Source organism: Chaetura pelagica, unplaced genomic scaffold, assembly GCF_000747805.2.
Source record: "Chaetura pelagica isolate M959 unplaced genomic scaffold, ChaPel_1.0 scaffold50, whole genome shotgun sequence".
Classification (NCBI taxonomy): Eukaryota; Metazoa; Chordata; class Aves; order Apodiformes; family Apodidae; genus Chaetura; species Chaetura pelagica.
In genome coordinates this window covers 6,428,205-6,445,238 of record NW_009952366.1, presented here as the reverse complement: position 1 = coordinate 6,445,238, position 17,034 = coordinate 6,428,205, and the positions used below count along the sequence as shown (strand labels likewise).

General features: G+C 39.5%; 1 protein-coding gene across 1 annotated transcript in view; it reads left to right on the top strand.

Annotated features, from left to right (window-relative positions):
* NDUFA12 (NADH dehydrogenase (ubiquinone) 1 alpha subcomplex, 12) overlaps positions 1–15,051 on the top strand; it is a 15,666-nt gene extending 615 nt beyond the window's left edge. Inside the window, exons 2-4 of the mRNA XM_010008023.1 lie at positions 3,991–4,076; positions 4,827–4,914; positions 14,788–15,051. Of these exons, the coding sequence (XP_010006325.1) occupies positions 3,991–4,076; positions 4,827–4,914; positions 14,788–14,968 (355 nt within the window). The 3' untranslated portion in view covers positions 14,969–15,051. The remainder of the gene's footprint in view (positions 1–3,990; positions 4,077–4,826; positions 4,915–14,787) is intronic.
* Positions 15,052–17,034: the final 1,983 nt, after the last annotated feature.

Genomic DNA, 17,034 nt, shown 5'->3' with positions numbered 1-17,034 from the left:
TGGCAGGGAGTTGGGAGCTTTAAGGTGCCTTCCAACCCCAACCATTCTGTGATTCGTAGCCCTGTTGCCACAGCCGTGCCTGCCGCGGTGTCACTGCTCTGCTGCAGCTGCCTCCCGCACTTCTGCAGACCATCACTCCGGCCCACTGGCTGTTTGCTCCGGACCACCTCAGTTGGGCAGCAGCTTTCTTGAACTGCCCGGTGAGCACATCTGAAAGCCGTGCTGCTGAAATCCTGAAGTGTATAGCAGCCAATTACTTCAGCCACCTTAGCAGCTGTAATTCTTTAACACTTCAAACCATACATCTCCCCCCTTGGCAACAGGTTGTCACCTGTGCTCAGCTTCTGATGCCCTCTAGCCCCAAAGGCATTTTCTGCAGAATTAATCACAGCTTTTTTTTCCAGTCCTGGCTGTATACAGGGCACAGCACTCACCCAAGTTAAACTTGTTTATGTATTTTTTTCCCTATTTGCATCTCATCTCTACCTTGAAAAGAGTATTTTGAATTGTGGTACAGTGTGCTTGAAGCTCCTTCTGCATAGGAGGAGCTGCAGATGTACTAAGTTACTCCTTCTCCTTCAGATCCTTAATTAAATGTGGGGTAGAAGTCTGAATGATACATAATCCAAATTCAGCAATGTCAGTAACCTGTGTTATCTTTGTAGTTTATCTTGGAAAAGTAATGAAACATTTCTTCAGCATATGGTGAATGTTGTAGGTCTGACCACATAGCCCTTTTTCAGTTACTTCTTCTTGTTTAAATTGATCTGTTTTGAACAGTTAAACACAATTATTTTACACAGTTGCTGATCAAGCCTCATCAATATTTTCCATACAGTGCTTTAGTACTTGCTTTGCTCGCTGAAGACAGCTCAGTTCACTTGGGACATCCCAGGATCACCTTTTTTTTTCCTCACATATCACTTATTTGACAGCTTGTTGTTACCTTGTGACATCCAGGGGTTTTCCTTGTGCTTACACAGTGCTTCAGATCTTAGTAGTTTCCAGGTGCATCACCTTGTGCTGTGACCTTGTTACCACTGAATTTCATTCAGTGGTATCATTCCAGCTCTGAAGGCAGTACAGAACTTCCTGTACAATAATATGACTTTCCTCTGTATGAGAATATAATACTTTGTTAGACCCTTGTTCTTTGTTAGGTGGAGTTTCTATTTTGTTTTGATCAGGAACCTTGTAAAGTGTTAAATAAGACAACTGTCATCAATATTCTTTGTGGAACTTCATTAGTAACTTTCAGTCAGCTCTGTTTCTTCAGCTGAGCATGTTGTCTTCTTCCTGACAGACAATCAATGTATTGCTCCCTTTACAGTTATTATACCAATTTAAATAATTTTCTCATTTGTTTTGTGGCACAATATCATACAGTTTTCTGAAGTCAGCTTGACTTCTGAGGGGTCTCAACTCTATATTCCTACTAACTGTAGGGATATACAGCTTCTGGCTTTTCCATCTCCCCTGTAGCAGGCAGCTCAGATAGATCTGCTTGCAAAACTCTATAGAGGGAGGTTTCAAGCTGGTAAGCAGTATCAGTTAGGGCAATCCCAACCCATATTTGCTATTATTTCGTGTCATCCCTTCCCAAGTTTATTTCTCCACAGTTTTTTTGTTGTTGTTGTGGTTTTTTTGTTGTAGTTTTGTGGGGGGTTGTTTTTTTTTGTTTTTTTGTTTGTTTTGTTGGTTTTTTGCTTCTGAGGCTGTAACTAGTGCACTGGCAATTCTCAAAAAGAAATGGAGCTGGGAAAAAAAAAATGCAGAAGAATCTGAGTTTTAGCATGCACCTGAATGTCCCTCCTTCTTAAGCACATCTTAATGAATGCCTTGTCAAGGAGCTTTTGCGAATCAAAGATCACAAGTATGTTGGCACCTTTCTGCTATGCAGAAGAAGGGAGGAAGGTCAGAGCAGCGCTTTTCATTTTGGTTTGGTTTGGGTTTTTTTTCAGAAAACAGAAGTTAGAAGAGAGGTGTGCTAGGTGAAGAATTGTAGAATCGTAGGGGTTGGAAGGGACCTCTGGAGATCATCGAATACAACCACCCCTGCTGCGTCAGGAACACCTAGGGCAGATCACACAGGGACGCATCCAGACAGGTCTTGAAAGTCTCCAGAAAAGGAGACTCTGCAACCTCTCTGAGCAGCCTGTTCCAGTGCTCTGTCACCCTCACAGTAGAGAAGTTTTTCCTCTGTTGAGGTGGAACTTCCTGTGTTGCAGCTTGGTCCCATTTCCCCTTATCCTGTCACAAGGCACCACAGAAAAGAGACTGGCCTTTCTTGATATCCACCCTTCAGATATTTGTAGACATTAATAAGGTCCCCTCTTAGTCTTCTCTTTTGAAGACTAAGCAGCTCCAGGTCTCTTAGCAGGGATCCTCATAACTGTGGCAACCACAAACACAGCTGCTGCCCCCCTTCACCTTTCAAGCCATTGAATCATTGTCTCAGCTCAAGGACTAGACTTGGCACTTTGCCAAGGAAGAGTAATCAAGAAGTATCTTTCTTGTGACAATTAGTCAGTGCTGGTAAGTTGGAAAAATTATTTGCCCAAGTCAGGAGACTCTTCCTCTGCTAAAGTTTTATTCTAAATTTCCCTGCTTTTCTCTGTGTGCCCCCAGTCCCCCCACTGTGAAGGCCGGAACAGGTTTTATGCAGCAGGAGTGAAGTTAGGAAGAGCCTATGAGCCTGGAAACATTGTCCTCGCTCAAGATTCAGTGAAATTGCTAGGAAATGTCCTCTGGAAGCCATAAATACATCCGTGTTTGATACCAGTATTCAGGGCATTAAGTCAGGACAAGGGCATAAGAACCTTTACAAGAAAGGGAGAGGAAGAAGGGAGAGCAGCAGTGAAATGACTCTTCTTTTTCTGAAGCTGGGAGCTCAGGCTTGAATAGCTGAGCCAGGGATCTTGGAGTGTTTCTTTGACAGAGGAGAGGTATCACAAAGGTCTAAAATGAGTACTTGGTGGAATGATTATCACTCTCAGGCACCTTGGGAGAGAAGACCAAAAAAATCCCCTTTATTTGTTGGTTATACAGTTAAACTTCAAACTAAGGAAGCGTGGAGATGTGTGCATCTCTTCTGTCCTTTGGGACTGAGTTGAGAGTGTGTATAATACTAAAAACAACTAAAACTTCTGAGAATAACTTTACATAATTGTGCATGGGGTAAATGTCAGTAAAAAAGAAAGCAAAGATTCAGATCTAGGGGGAAAAGTGCACATAAGTGATTTTAAGGTTTTATCAATAATATGTAAGTCATAGGTTAATTTTAATTGTTGATATGTACATTAAAGTTAAAATATGTTCTGTATAAGAGATGAAATTGGTATGTACCTTATCTGGGTCAGTGTATGTCTCCTCAAGTGGCAGGGTAAATGCTTGCATCTTTCAATTATTCAAAAGCTAGGAAGTAACAATTGCAATTCAGGGTTTAGCATGCATTTTCTTGGTAAGCTACAATGGCTTAAAATATTACTTCTCCTCTCCTGGAGGTTAGTGCCCACACAGACCTGTGAGATCTCTTTAGCTGCTTCAGTGCAGGCAATTCAAGCTGAAGTGGCAGTTAAAAGTAGATGAGAAGGATGGTAACAGCTTCAACTGCATGAATTAGCATGTGTCTCTGGGACTCCCTTCTACAGTATTTAAAGTTTCATGGGTGTTAAATTGAGCTATATTGCAGAGTTGCTGTATATCCTACTGTAAAAAACTTTTAAAGAAGTAATATCCCCCAAAAGCCTTTTTGTATTATTTTTATTATCCTATCAGTGGGGCACACAGTAAAGGCATGCTGACATGAGTTGCAGGAATTGGTAGTTAAGTTTTGCAGTCCTTGAGCTTGGATAGTTTTGGGATTTTTTAATAGCTTTGCATATATATGTTTAGGAGTTTACATTACAGATTTTTACCAACTCCTAAGAAACCTCTATCACAACCTAATTCTATGATTATGTCAATTGAAACTGTTGTTTTGGGAATTCACAGGGTCAATGATTTGAAGACTGGTACACTGGTAGGAACTGACAAATACGGAAACAGGTACTACGAAGACAGAAGAAACTTCTTTGGTATGTGTGCTAATGAGGACACCTCCTGACTGACTGTCCAACTTTATATAGATTGTGTAGTTTCTGCTAGTGAAATAGAATTTGTTGCCTGCCTGACTTCCTCACATTGGACTTGTGTGAGGTTTAGAGAGGGGGCTCACAGAAATGCTCTGACATCTTTTGTCTCTACTGCTTCCCTCAATTCATTTGCAAACATAGTCCATCAGACATAATTAATTTGGGATAAATCTAAGGCAGCCAGGTGCGCTCCATGTACTTAAAGAGGTAGCACCTGAAACAACAAAGGTCACCCATAAGAAACAGACACACTGATTAGTAGAGCTCTGCCTGCTGTGAGCAAACTTGTGGGGTACCTCGGGAAAGCAGAGTTGTTGGTAAATATCACATGGTAGTTTTACATGGCTGAAACCTAGTTTAATCTTAAGTTACTAGTGGCAATGTCCTTTTGGAAAAGACTTATTGGGGGGGCTGGTGATGATGATGACCAAACCTGTTTCTCTGCCTGAAAATTTTGTAAGTATTTGCTTCCTTCTGAGAGTGTTAAGATTCAGCCATATAAAAATACTGTAATGATGGAAATACAGAAGACTTAGAAAAATAAAAGCTGTACTGACTTTGAAATGAGTGCCCATAATGGTAGATACTTCTAGTGAAAATACTTTTCCTTGTGTTTTCATGAATTCTCTCCTTTATATGAAAATAAGTTTTCTTGAGCTAACACTAAAGAGTATTTCTCTTTGTTTAATTAAGGTCGGCACAGATGGGTCATCTATACTAATGAAATGAATGGCAAAAATACATTTTGGGAAGTTGATGGAAGTATGGTGCCCCCTGAATGGTAAGCCATTTAACTTAAAAATGTGGACATACCAATTGTGTAATTGCTTATACATTTTCTTGTGTTATTAAGAGAAGGGGTTTTTTTTGGGGGGGTTGTGTTTGGTTTTTTTTAAAACCACCCAAATTTTATGGTAATCAAGTTTTATTGGGTGCAGCTATCTTATATATGACCAGAAGATTTCAGACTGGTTACTTTTAGTATTGAACTGCATTTGTAACATTATATTGGTCAGTCTCTACACAGTAGCACTCACTGGATTGAATGAGAAAAGCATTTTGCCAGCCAAATTTATCAGGTCAAGCCAGTCTTCCAATTATTCCATCTTAAAGTTTTGGCAAAGCCTACAGTAGCTAGAACCTAAAGAATGTAAGGCAGTGATGGAACAACATTCCTTAATCCAGAACCCTTAGCAGCATAGTTGTTTCAATTAATATACATAGGTACTCTACACGATGATGAAGAGCAAAGATCCAGAAGGTTTTATTTTCTGTTCATGCATTTCAGTGGTAATGCTAGGACAACCTTGAGTTTCAGAAGGTCTCTGGCCATGCAGCTGTTAATATTTTTTTTGTCTTCCTATGTAAGTCAGGAAAAACACACAAAATAAAATAACAGTGTATGCTAGCAAAAACAGTCCCTATGCAATTCTTGAGGAACATGAATAGCACTTCAGACACAAAGCAATTAAAGGTGATGTTAACTAAGAGGTGCTTGGCTAGCCTGAGCACAGGTGAACACTGTTTTTTGTTTTTTCTGTGATAGATGTTCTGTGCCAAGGCTCAGATTAATTGTCTGAACTCCTAAATTATGGCTTTCATTACAACGTTTGAGAAATGTGTGGGTAGACTGTCTAGGTAGTCAGTTTTGTTTAAAATTCTCCCAGCTTTAAAATTACATTTAATGCAGTTAATGGATTTTCCTCTCTTCTCCAGCTTAATGACACTGTTTTTTCAGAAGTGACACTAGAATCTTCAAAATTCGCATGTCCTACCAGTGTGGGACTGTTCTTTGCTATCTGTGTAACAACTGTGGTTTGGTTCTAGTTTTTAGACTGTTAGACTGTGCTGGTTTTCAAGATTTTCCTTACTTTGAGGCACGATTTCTGTTGTATGGTTGTTTTGGTGTTTTGTTTTTTTTCCCTTTGCTCATGCTTATGTGTTGTTTATTGTGTCCTTATAAACATTGACAAAGGGTTTCCTCCCAATTGAAGTGATATTTCTAGGATTAAGTAACTTGTTTAGGTCACATAAAATAGTGAAGTAGAAAAACTTGTTTTCCTGTCAATGTGGAAAAAACTGCTCTAGAAGAAGCACTAAATGCTTCATTATTTTCAAGACTGATCTGTGCAGTGGGGCACAGAAGGGTGAACACTCCTGTGTTGAAAGGTTTTATTGTCAAAAAACTTAGTTGCACACTACTGTTCAGGGTTGGGGTTTTTGTTTATTTTTTTGTTGTTGTTGGCTTTGTTTTTAAATTGCTGATAAATTTTTGTGTCCCATGGCAACCTTAAGATGTTTTTTCTTATGTAGGAATCCTAGCTTTGTGACATGTCTAAATCACTGACCTGTAATTCTATAGTGTTTAGATACCTCTTTAAAAATATGAGTATTTTGAGTGGGATTACATGCTGTCTTTTAAAACAATTTTTTTTTCTTCTGATGGTGTAGTGTCTTATGTTTTTAACATGGAATAGACTTCTGAATTGAGACTGTTAATGTATTGTACAAGTTGCTGTGGGTGTAACACAAGTTGTGCAGGTACACAGGAAACAATGAGTGGTTTTTTTGGACCCAGAAGTTTGTTGGCGGTAAATTAGATTGTGCGAAATTACCTCTAAAAAGACATGAATTTGGTCCGTAGTATAATAGTATCTGTCCTGTCAGCTGTAAAAAATGTTTGTTCCTTAAAGTACTAGTCCTCCTTTCAACAGATAAAAAGTTAAGGCAAGTTAGTCATCCTTGGGTCAACTGGGAAGTACATAAAGTGGTATTTTAACAGCTGGTTTGTGATGTGAATAATTCTGAACACTGATTTTTTTTTTTACTCTGGGTTAATTCAGCTCAGTAGGGCATTTCATCCACATGTTCTTGTTCCACCCTCTGCAGGTGGAAGCAGGATTTACTACATAGCTTATGGTGGTGTTACTTTCAGGAAGTATTTTGCAACTGTCATGCCTAAAGATGACACTTTGAACAAAATAGAGGTTTAATATCAGAGCTAACCTAGAGATTACAGATTTTCCTTTTTTTTAATAGTAATGTTAACTACTTTGTAATGATTTTTGTGGTACTCTTACAAAAATCCTATTGTGCACAGAATTACACTACTGATGATCCTACTGAATAAAGAGAACACTAGCAGATGTACAGGAAAAATACTTTATCTTTTCTTTTTTTTTTTTCCCCTCACAGTATAAGTTATACTACAGGTTGGTTTTGCTCATGTTTTTGACTGTCAAATATACTGTGCATCCTAAAGTATTTTGTGGCAAGTTGCATGCCTTCCAAACTGGAATATGAGTGATAATTGAAATTCAGTCCGATGGACCTTGCATTTTAGTGCATTGTGAATTGGAAACCAGCTTTTTAGTATATTGAAAAGTTCTGAAATAGCTGTCTGGAAAAATAAAATGGGTATTCATTTAACTACCCTTTACCTCCTGTCAGACACTGGAGGAAGGGAAAAAGCAGCAAGAAAAAAACATCTCGTATGTAACACAGTATCACGGGCCGTTTTTAGAAGCTGTGAATATTTTCAGTATTCTGAAATAATTGGTGTAATTTCTTTTGACAACGGATGTACTGAAATCACAGTCTGAAGTAAACCAAGAGATTTGTTTTGACATATGTCTACTATACAGGGAATTGAGGCTGCTGCTTTTTTAAGATGTTGCCATACCAGAATATGTAAGCGCGTGATTTATTTTTATTTAGTTGTGTTATTTAACCTCTTTGCTGCTCTGGGTTTAATTTTCTCATCTTCAAAATCAAGATGTTATCTACTTTTTTAGACACAAGTAGATTTATTTATTTTTTTATTTCCTCAGTTTTTACATGGGGAATAATTAGTATTAATATTCTTGTAATGCTATGCAAGATACCAGGCACATGTTTTTTCCTGGACAAGGACACCTTTTACACCTTTTTTTAGAGAGTTACAAGAGCCAAAATACTTGTTTCGTCTGCTCCTGTTCAGAGCATGTTGTTTGCAAGAAATTGGTACTTTCATTTTTGAACTTTCTAATGAGGTGTACTTTGTGAATATAGAAACATAAAACTTAAATCTCTTGATACCAGTGCCTATGTACACTCTATTTAGTGCTTTCATAGGTGTCTTCATGACGGAATTGCTCTAATTGTTGGTTTGTGTGTTGAGGCCATTTACATTTTACCACTATATTAGAAGGCCCAGTATCAGCTTTTGTTAGTCATTCATTTATCTCCAAATCTAAAAATATTACAGTTAGCAAATAATCTCCAGAAACCCGAGGAGATCCTATTTTATACAACTGGCACATGCTGCTTTATGCACATGCCTATATTCACATGTAGCCACAACTTACACACAGATGCACCCATTGTGGGCAAAGCTTTTTTTTCTGTTGGCTCAAAAATAATAAAAAAACAAGCAGAAAGAGGGTACAGATAAATTTCAGGTTTAATATATTATACTTTTGGCTCTGCAGAAAAGTTTTTGAAAGGCTTCAGGAAAGAAAATGTTAGTGTTAATCTGAAGAGGACCATAGAACTCCTTGGGGAATCCCTCAGCAGCTTTTAAGTACTAGCCAGGGTGCCAAAAGTATTTTCACAGGCAATGAGTTTTCACAGTGAAAACTGGCTCTCTTGAATGGCTACTTCTTGATAACAGTTTTCTCACTTCCTAGGCTTTACACTTTACACCTAGGGTGTAAAATACAGATAGATGAATCAAAGGGCTCAGTGCTGCTCTTTTTCATTAATATTATTACCTGCACTCCTAAGTTTGGCAACATGACAAGTTGCATTGTCTCACTTTGTGATCACTAGGAAGAAAGCAGGAATTAAATCATATGAGGGGGTGTAGAGGTGGAGATCAGGACCCTGCTCTGCTGGAACCAGCAACCTCTTACTTTATGATGTGCAGGAGGAGAGCAACGAGCAGTGCTGCAGGATGATCAGGATTTTCTGGGGATGGAACATTATCTTACTGCTGAAAAAGAAGTGTGCTTTCCTGAGAAGTAGAATTACTGCCTGCACTCATGCAAAGTGATTCTTCCTTTCTGCTTTTTATCTGCAGGACTTGTATAGGGTATAGTCCTTGACCAGTGGAAGAACCCTAGGGAAGAGCTTCAGGAACAATCAGACCTCTGAGGACAGCTGGAAAGAATTTGGATTATTTAAAAAGGAGAGGATATAACCATGGATATAATCTCAAAGCATTTAATCTCACAGAAGGGAAAGGCATAGTCCGTCTTCCAGTGGGTAGGACAGGAAGAAGTAGGTTTAAATTACAGAGGAGGTGATTGAACATTACTGTCCTTACCACTAAAAAAGTTTATTAATGCTCACTGGTATAACTTGGTTTGGAAAGATGAGGAAGCCAGTCTTGCAGCAACTCCATGACAATGTAAGGTGTCTCCAGGTGTCTGCTGGGAGTCATGTGGATGTAGCCAACACTTCCTTGGGTCTGAAGCACATGCAGATGCTCTTAATCCCTTCCAGACTTGTATTTCTTGATTATTTGATTTCCTCATCTAAGTGTTTGTGGATTATTTCCACTGAAATAAGGTGAAGGGAGAAGACTGAGCATCTCCCTGTCCTTAATCTGTTTTGGTTCAGAGGAGAAAGTAGCATTTTTCTTTCCCCAGAACATTTCCTATATCCATTTTGATTTTCTAGTTATGTTCACAGCTCATGCAAAAGCTCCCTGTCTGTCTTCTTATTCCTGCCATGGGCTCCTATTTTCTATTCAGCAGTCCAGATACTCCTGTAGCTGGAATTTGGAAAAGCTGAAGTTTGCATTGGAAGAATTTTGGGAGGTTCAGCTTGAACCCACTGACAGGAGCAGCTTGGAACCCAGTTTTCCACTTTCAACTGTCTTGTGCTGTGCAGTAAGGCTTCCTTTTGAGAGCATGTGAAGTCCATTCAAGCCAAGGCCTGATATCCTGCTGGATTCTAGAGTTGTGCTTCTCTTGCATCACATTCAAAGCCTCTCGTAGCTGTCTGCACACTGTTCATTTACCATTTGTCTGGTTTAATGTAATTTGGTTTATGTTTAGGCCAAATACTTTGCAAAATCAGCTGGCTTATGTATACAAACTAGTTTACAGTAATTTGTTTTTTTTCAATATGTTATGTCCTAGGGGAAAGAACTGTTATTTAAGGTTAGTTTTCTCCTTTTGCAGGGACACTTGCTTTTGTCAGCATTATCCTATGTGTGTGCAATGTTTGTCCCATACTTTGATGCTTATTTCTTTCTGGTGCAAATCTTTGGAAGGAGCTTTGGGATTGTTAACTTCGTACAGTTAAATATTTCAAATTCAACTTCAGTGTAAGAGGAGTGTCAGCTCCTCTTTATTAGTTGATTGGACAGCTGAAGAAGTAGAAGTGTAGCATCTCTGACTTAACGAGCCAACATCCTAAGAATGGAGAGAAATGTGTGAGTTTCCTGTAAAGCTGCTTCTCGAGTCTACCTGTGAGGGAAAACAAAACAATTTCACTGAAAATGAATTGAGGGAGTAAATTTTCAATCCTTTCAGCAGCTTCACAATACATTTGTGAGTTTTATAACTAGATTAAATGCTGATGTGGTGGTTTCAGGTAAACTGAATGCTATCTCCTTACTATACACTGGTATCTTACTGCTTGCATGAGAAATAAAAGTAATCTCACAAATAAAAGCATGGTTCTTGTCCCTTTTCCCTTCTCTTCCTATACATAGACATGGAATAATAAGTGAAGGCTATCTTTAAAATGAAAAAAAGCTTATTTTTAGGCTAGTCCAAATTAAATCCTTGACTTCTCATTCACTTAAAGTACTTGAGAAAGCACAAAAAAAACTTTCTTCCCTTTGACCATAACATGCATCTTCACTTCTCCTTTGTCTTACCACAACATGGTTAACTTTTTGAAAAAATTGGAAGCTAGCAACTTGGCAAACATCCTGAACCTACGTAGATGGTGTCTGAACCTTGTTGATGCACATGCAGTAGCAGCTATGGAGTTTGTGTAGCATTGGTTCTTGTTTGACAGCTTGTACATCATATAATTGGCTCCAGACCCTTGTAGCTTCAGTTTGAAATCTCCTTGCTTTTAAATATTTGTCTAAGACTTGGGAGAAAATTCTGCATAGTCTTATTGAGAGCATTTGAAGATGCTTTGAGCTCTTTACCACAGGAGAAGTCTAGAGGCTTTGCTAGTCTCAGTCTGCTTCTTAGTGACTCTTCAGAGCTTCTGATTTTCTTTGCTCTATGTAAGTTGCCTGCTTCTTTTTAGGTTTGTCATTGATTGCTTTTGAATGCTTCTTTTTCCATGCCTGGATTTCTAGGCAGAATTTGTATAGAAATCTGGCCATCTGCAAGGTGTTACATCTCTTTATTCATGCCATTCAATCTAGTGCATGAAAAGCTTTTCTTGAGCATCTGGGGGTAGAGTGTATGAGACATCAGGGCTTCAAAGGACTCCTTGAGGGAGGCTGTCAAAGGGAGAGTCTTCCCCAAATGAACTCTGCAGGCTTTACGTATTTTGCACAAGTGGAGAGTGGGAGTTCTTAGTTTGAGAGAGCAGACTCTGCAAACCAAAGTAAGTTGCATATTGGGCTTCTACAGGGAGTCTGTTGTGACCAGGCTTAAGCCCTGAAACTCCTAAATGTATGGGTACTCAATAGTGGATGGCGTTTTAAATAAAATCTAGATATTTCAGTGCCTGTGACTGTACTGACACTTCAATTTTCCAGTCAGAAGATGGGATTTAAGAATTGGTTTTGCTGATCTATTTAAATTGGAGCCTGATTTCATATTGATGTTACAGAACTTCAGAAAATCCTGGAAGCAAACATATTACTTCAATAATACTACTGTATTTTAAAAGACTTCATGGATTTAGTTTCAGAAAATCTGCAAAACAGTTGCTTAAAAGACAGAATAAAACTTCTTTTTTTGTCATCTCAGTTAAATGAGTAAATAAGTTAATATTGTGATAATTTTTCTGCCGTTTCAGGGAGTGTGCAATGTAAGCATACTTGTGATGGAAGAGGTGTCAGACACGCAGGCTTAAAATCCCCTTGATTATAATTGAGCTTTCAGAGAATTCTTGTGCATCGTGCTCCAGCCTGTCTTTCAGGGCCTTTGTAACTACATTTCTGCCTGAGAAAGCAATTTTTTATTTGTCCTCTAGGTGTGCACGACTCTTGGCAGAGCAGGAGGATGTTGAGGCATGGTGACAGGTGCATAAATAGGGTTTTGTTTGCAGGATCCCTATCCACTGTAACCAGAAGCATCACTAGGTGAAGGTGTGTGTGTGTAGTTGCCTCTGTATAGCATGGTCAATGGGTTTGACAAACGGAGGCTGCTCTGGAGTTATACTAAGAAGCATTTTGAAATGCAGTACCTAAGTCAGTGTTGGCGGAATGTAGATGGACACAGGGACCATTCTGAGGGGAGACCTTATTAATGCCTTTAACTGTCTAAGGGGTGGGTGCTAGTAGAGTGGAGCCAGACTCTTTTCAGTAGTTCCCAGTGACAAGACAAGGGGCAATGGGACACAAGCTAGATCATAGGAAGATCCATTAAATATGAGGAAAAACTTCTTTACTATGAGGGTGACAGAGCACTGGAACAGGCTGCCCAGGGAGGCTGTGGAGTCTCCTTCTCTGGAGATATTCAAGACTCGCCTGGATGCAGTCCTGAGTAATGTGCTCTTGGGAATCCTGCTTTAGCAGGGCAGTTGGACTAGATGATGTCCAGAGATGTCTTCCAAATCTAACAGTTCTGTGATTCTTTGATCTTTTCCCCTTCTTCCCATGACACAAACTGTGTTTCATTTTTTTTAGCAATGGAGAGCTGGCTTGTTGGGTATGAGCATACGATCCACCTCTGTTAAGTTAGCTGTTTTACAGCTTTTTCTGCCAACTTTGATGCTAGCAGTCATAGGACACATGGCTTCGTAGTATGCAGGATTCTAATGGATATGAATTGGGAAAGCAAATTCACAAAAGACCAGAGCTTTGTGTAACGTGGCCAGGGCATTTCAGAGGCTGCTGATACCGGATTTAAAGTCAAGCAAAGCCTGACCCTCTATCCTCAGACCACAGTGTAATTAGTAATACTAATTACTAATGGAGCTGCCTTCTTCCAGTCAGAAATTATTACCCGATTTTATATATATATATTTTTTTAATAGAACTAGTGGAAATGATACCACATCTACAAAAGAGAGTGAGTGAGGGGAGGAAGAGAGGGATCCCCCTCCCATCCATGTTGCCTTGGGTCACTTAATCTGAACATGTATGTAACTTTCAAACTCACAAATGGATTATTTTACCTGGAGGAGGCCATTCTTTACCTCCAAACAAGCTTTTTATTATTACTTTGGAGGTATCTTACAGTTCCATCTCGTTTGGAATCCAGTTTCCTGGTAGTCTTTTAACTTTCATTTGACCTTTTTGTATGTTTTTTTCCTTGCAGAAAATGAACGTATGGCTGACTTTTTTTTTAAAGTGAGATTTTGTACTAAAGTTATATCCGAAGTTGTGAGTTTTTCTGAAATAAATGTCTAAAGCTATTTGGCTGAAAAGATATTCAGCCTTCTGTACAGCTCTTCGGATTTAGAGTACACTTGTCAGTCAAACACATGTATCTGTTTCTTACTTCTTTTAGTGTGGTTTTGTTTTGCTGTATCAATTAAGTGTACTGGATTTGTTGCTAAAGGGTGAATATGCAATTTTTAGTCTTTCTAATAACAACTGGAATAGAAAATTTACTATTTTTAAATCAAGTATTTGGCAAAAGCTGATTAATGGAAGCCTCTTTAATTCCACATCCATAAAAATCTACATAAGCTTGTAAAAAAAGCCATAACTTCTGTCATAACCGTTAATGCATAATAGCTGCCATGTAAACTGGCAGCTAATAAAAATGTTACTCAGGTTTGAAAGTTGATTTGGGCATTGAAATAGAAATGGGATTAAATCAATTCCTTTGCTCACTGCTATAGTGTTTCAGTAAATTATGGAAAATACTTTGCTTGATGATTAATGTTGTTTGCGGGGGGGGGTTGACATTTAGTTCACAGGTAAAGGATAATCACTATAATAACTCAGTAATTACCCCATTACTGATTGGTATTAATAATTTTCCTGTGCAGTCAGTAAATATTTATATAATTGTTTTAGGTGAACCTGCATCATTAATCCATATCCCAAGTGGTAGCCTCATGAATGCCACGGAGTTGGTATTGGAATTGTTGTGCAGTGTAGTCTTCTGGTAATGAAAAAAAAAAAGTAAAATACAACAACAACAATAAAAATAGAGGAAACAAAACAAAACCTTGTGGGTTTGTCATTTGTAGTGCCTACCTTGACCTGGCTGGCTGGTTAAGGCCATACAAAGACTTAACAATTAAGTACTCCATGTCCAAATACTAGGCCTACAGGGAGCAGGAAATTTGATCTGGGGTGTGCTTTTAGTTTTTTGGAAGCAGAACTGTTAGTTAGATTTGTGTGGTTACTTTGAGTGAGACTGCAGGATACTGATTTAAAGTCAAACTGGATTAACTTGAGGGTTGTTTTCTCCCCTCAAAATAGGTAATGTCTCTTCAGAGGAGAACCCTGGGGAGGAAGGATTGTTAGGAATTGTATAATGTTCCTTAATAACACTGTCTTTTTCTGCTTAAGGCATCGCTGGCTTCACTGTATGACAGATGACCCTCCAACTACTCATCCACCAGTTGCTCGCAAATTTATCTGGGAGAACCATAAATTCAATCTGAGTGGCACTCCCGGACAGTACGTCCCTTACTCCACTACTCGCAAGAAGATTCAAGAGTGGATCCCACCTACAACAGCTAGCAAATAACAACAGAAGATGTAACTTGCAACAGCTTTGGCTTTCAGTGTGAATTGTATTTTCACTGGTTTTGTTCAAAATAAAAGCCTCCTGCAACAGCTGTACCATAGTTTATTCAACTGGGGGAAAGCAAGTGAGAAAACATTGGGAAGAGGTAGAGGACAGAATACGTGACAACTCTTAATCTCCTCAAGATACTGGGTTTTTTTGTCATATTGTCAGTGGTTCTTGTCTTCATGTAAGTAGCTCTCACTTTCTTTTATCATGGTGACCATTCCTGCAATAGTCATTTCTCACATTTGTACCATTCAACAGAATGCAAATAGAAATTTGAAGTTCAGGATTCTCATCTTTACCCTTATCCTAGTATTGTCTCTGCGTGGCAAATAATGTGGTATTCCTGTACTGGTTTAGGCAGCCATCTTTTAAAATATTTATGAGACAAGTTAGAATAATAAGGCAAATTGGGGATTATAGTTTTTATTCATTAATTCTTTGTGCATGCGTTGCTGTATTACAATATGGTACGAGACACAGTATAAAACTTGTAAGGCTACAGTAATCAAAAGACACCTCACCCCCTAAAGAGGCTCAGCCCTGAGCAGGCACCAAAACTGTTCCCTGCCTCTTTGCACCACCACACACCCTCCAGTGTGCTGGTTTTGCACTAAGACCTGCAGGTGTTGACAGGGGAGAACTTAACTGAAATTGCCTGTCAGATAGAGGTGTAGAGTGTTTGCTTTGTTACCATAGGACTAACTGATGCCTAATCATAAAAAAACTGACTGAAGCAAACAGGTGCAAAGATTGAACCTCACAAAAATATTTCTTGTTGCTTCTCTGTCATGGAGATTCATTAGAAGATGTTTTCACAGGTACTTGGGCCAGACTGCTTGCTCTGCTGTGAGGAGTCTCAAAAATGTGAAGCTGAAAAGTTTATGTTTGAAAGAGAGATGGTTGGGAAAGTGGGGGGTTTTGTGTCTTGCAGCTGGCTGATTCTTATTCCAGCCTGCTAATATTTTAGCAGATCTACAACGCTTCCTGTATCTGATGACTTAGTCTGTAGGTAATTACCTCTGATGGGATGCCCACCCGGCACCTCACTCACACCATCCAACTGGATGGGGGAGAAAATAGGAAGCTCATTAGTTGATACTAAGATGGGGAAACTGCTTGCCATCATCGTCAAAAAAGACATTCGTTTATTGCCAGTTAAAATAGATTTGCATACTGAGAAACAAAGGCCAAAAAATGTAAAAAATTACCTTCCCCCTGACTCCCTTTGCCCTGCTCAACTTCACTACTTCATTCCTGGCTCTGCTACCTCCCCATGCAGCAGTGCTAGGGAATGGGGATTGTGGTCAGTCGATACAGCTCTTTCCCTCATATTCTTCATGCTTTCCCTTTGCTGCAGCACGGGTCCTTTCCACGGGCTGCTGTTCCTGTTGGGAAATGCCTCCCTCCTCGGGTGTGGGGCTCCTTCTGGGGCTGCTGGAAATCCCTGCTCAGGCACCTGCAGCACTTCCTCACCTTCCTGCCCTTACCTTGCTGCTTGTTCTTCTTTCCCCCTCCTCCTCTGCCCATGCAATGTTTCTGCCCTTTCTTTAAACAGGCTTTCCCAGAGGCACCACCATCTTGTCTAAGGTGCCCTGTGTGTGTTTGGGGGGGGGGGTAGGTTGGAACCGGCTGTGTCTGGCAAGGGGCAGCCACGGCCTCTCACCGAGGCCCCTGCAACCCCCGGGGCCGGTGCCTCAGCAATTACACCAAATACACTGACTGAGCAAAATCATTGTCAGAGAGAACTGAGAAGGGTTTTGAATATAACATGTGGCTGCAGTTGCTTGTTGAGAAGAAAAAAAACTGCTTTGCTCCCTAAAAGCCACCCCAGGGGCTGCACTGCTGCCCCTACACTGTCTGCTTTTCCTTCCCATCACCTCCCGACTGGGTCACTTAAAAACCTCAGTTGCTTCCTTATTAAATCGATTTCCATATTAATTCATTACTTAAAGGTGGAGGTTTTAGGTGTAATTGTTTTAAATTAGTCCTAGTCTTTAAATTATTAGGAAGTAGCACTT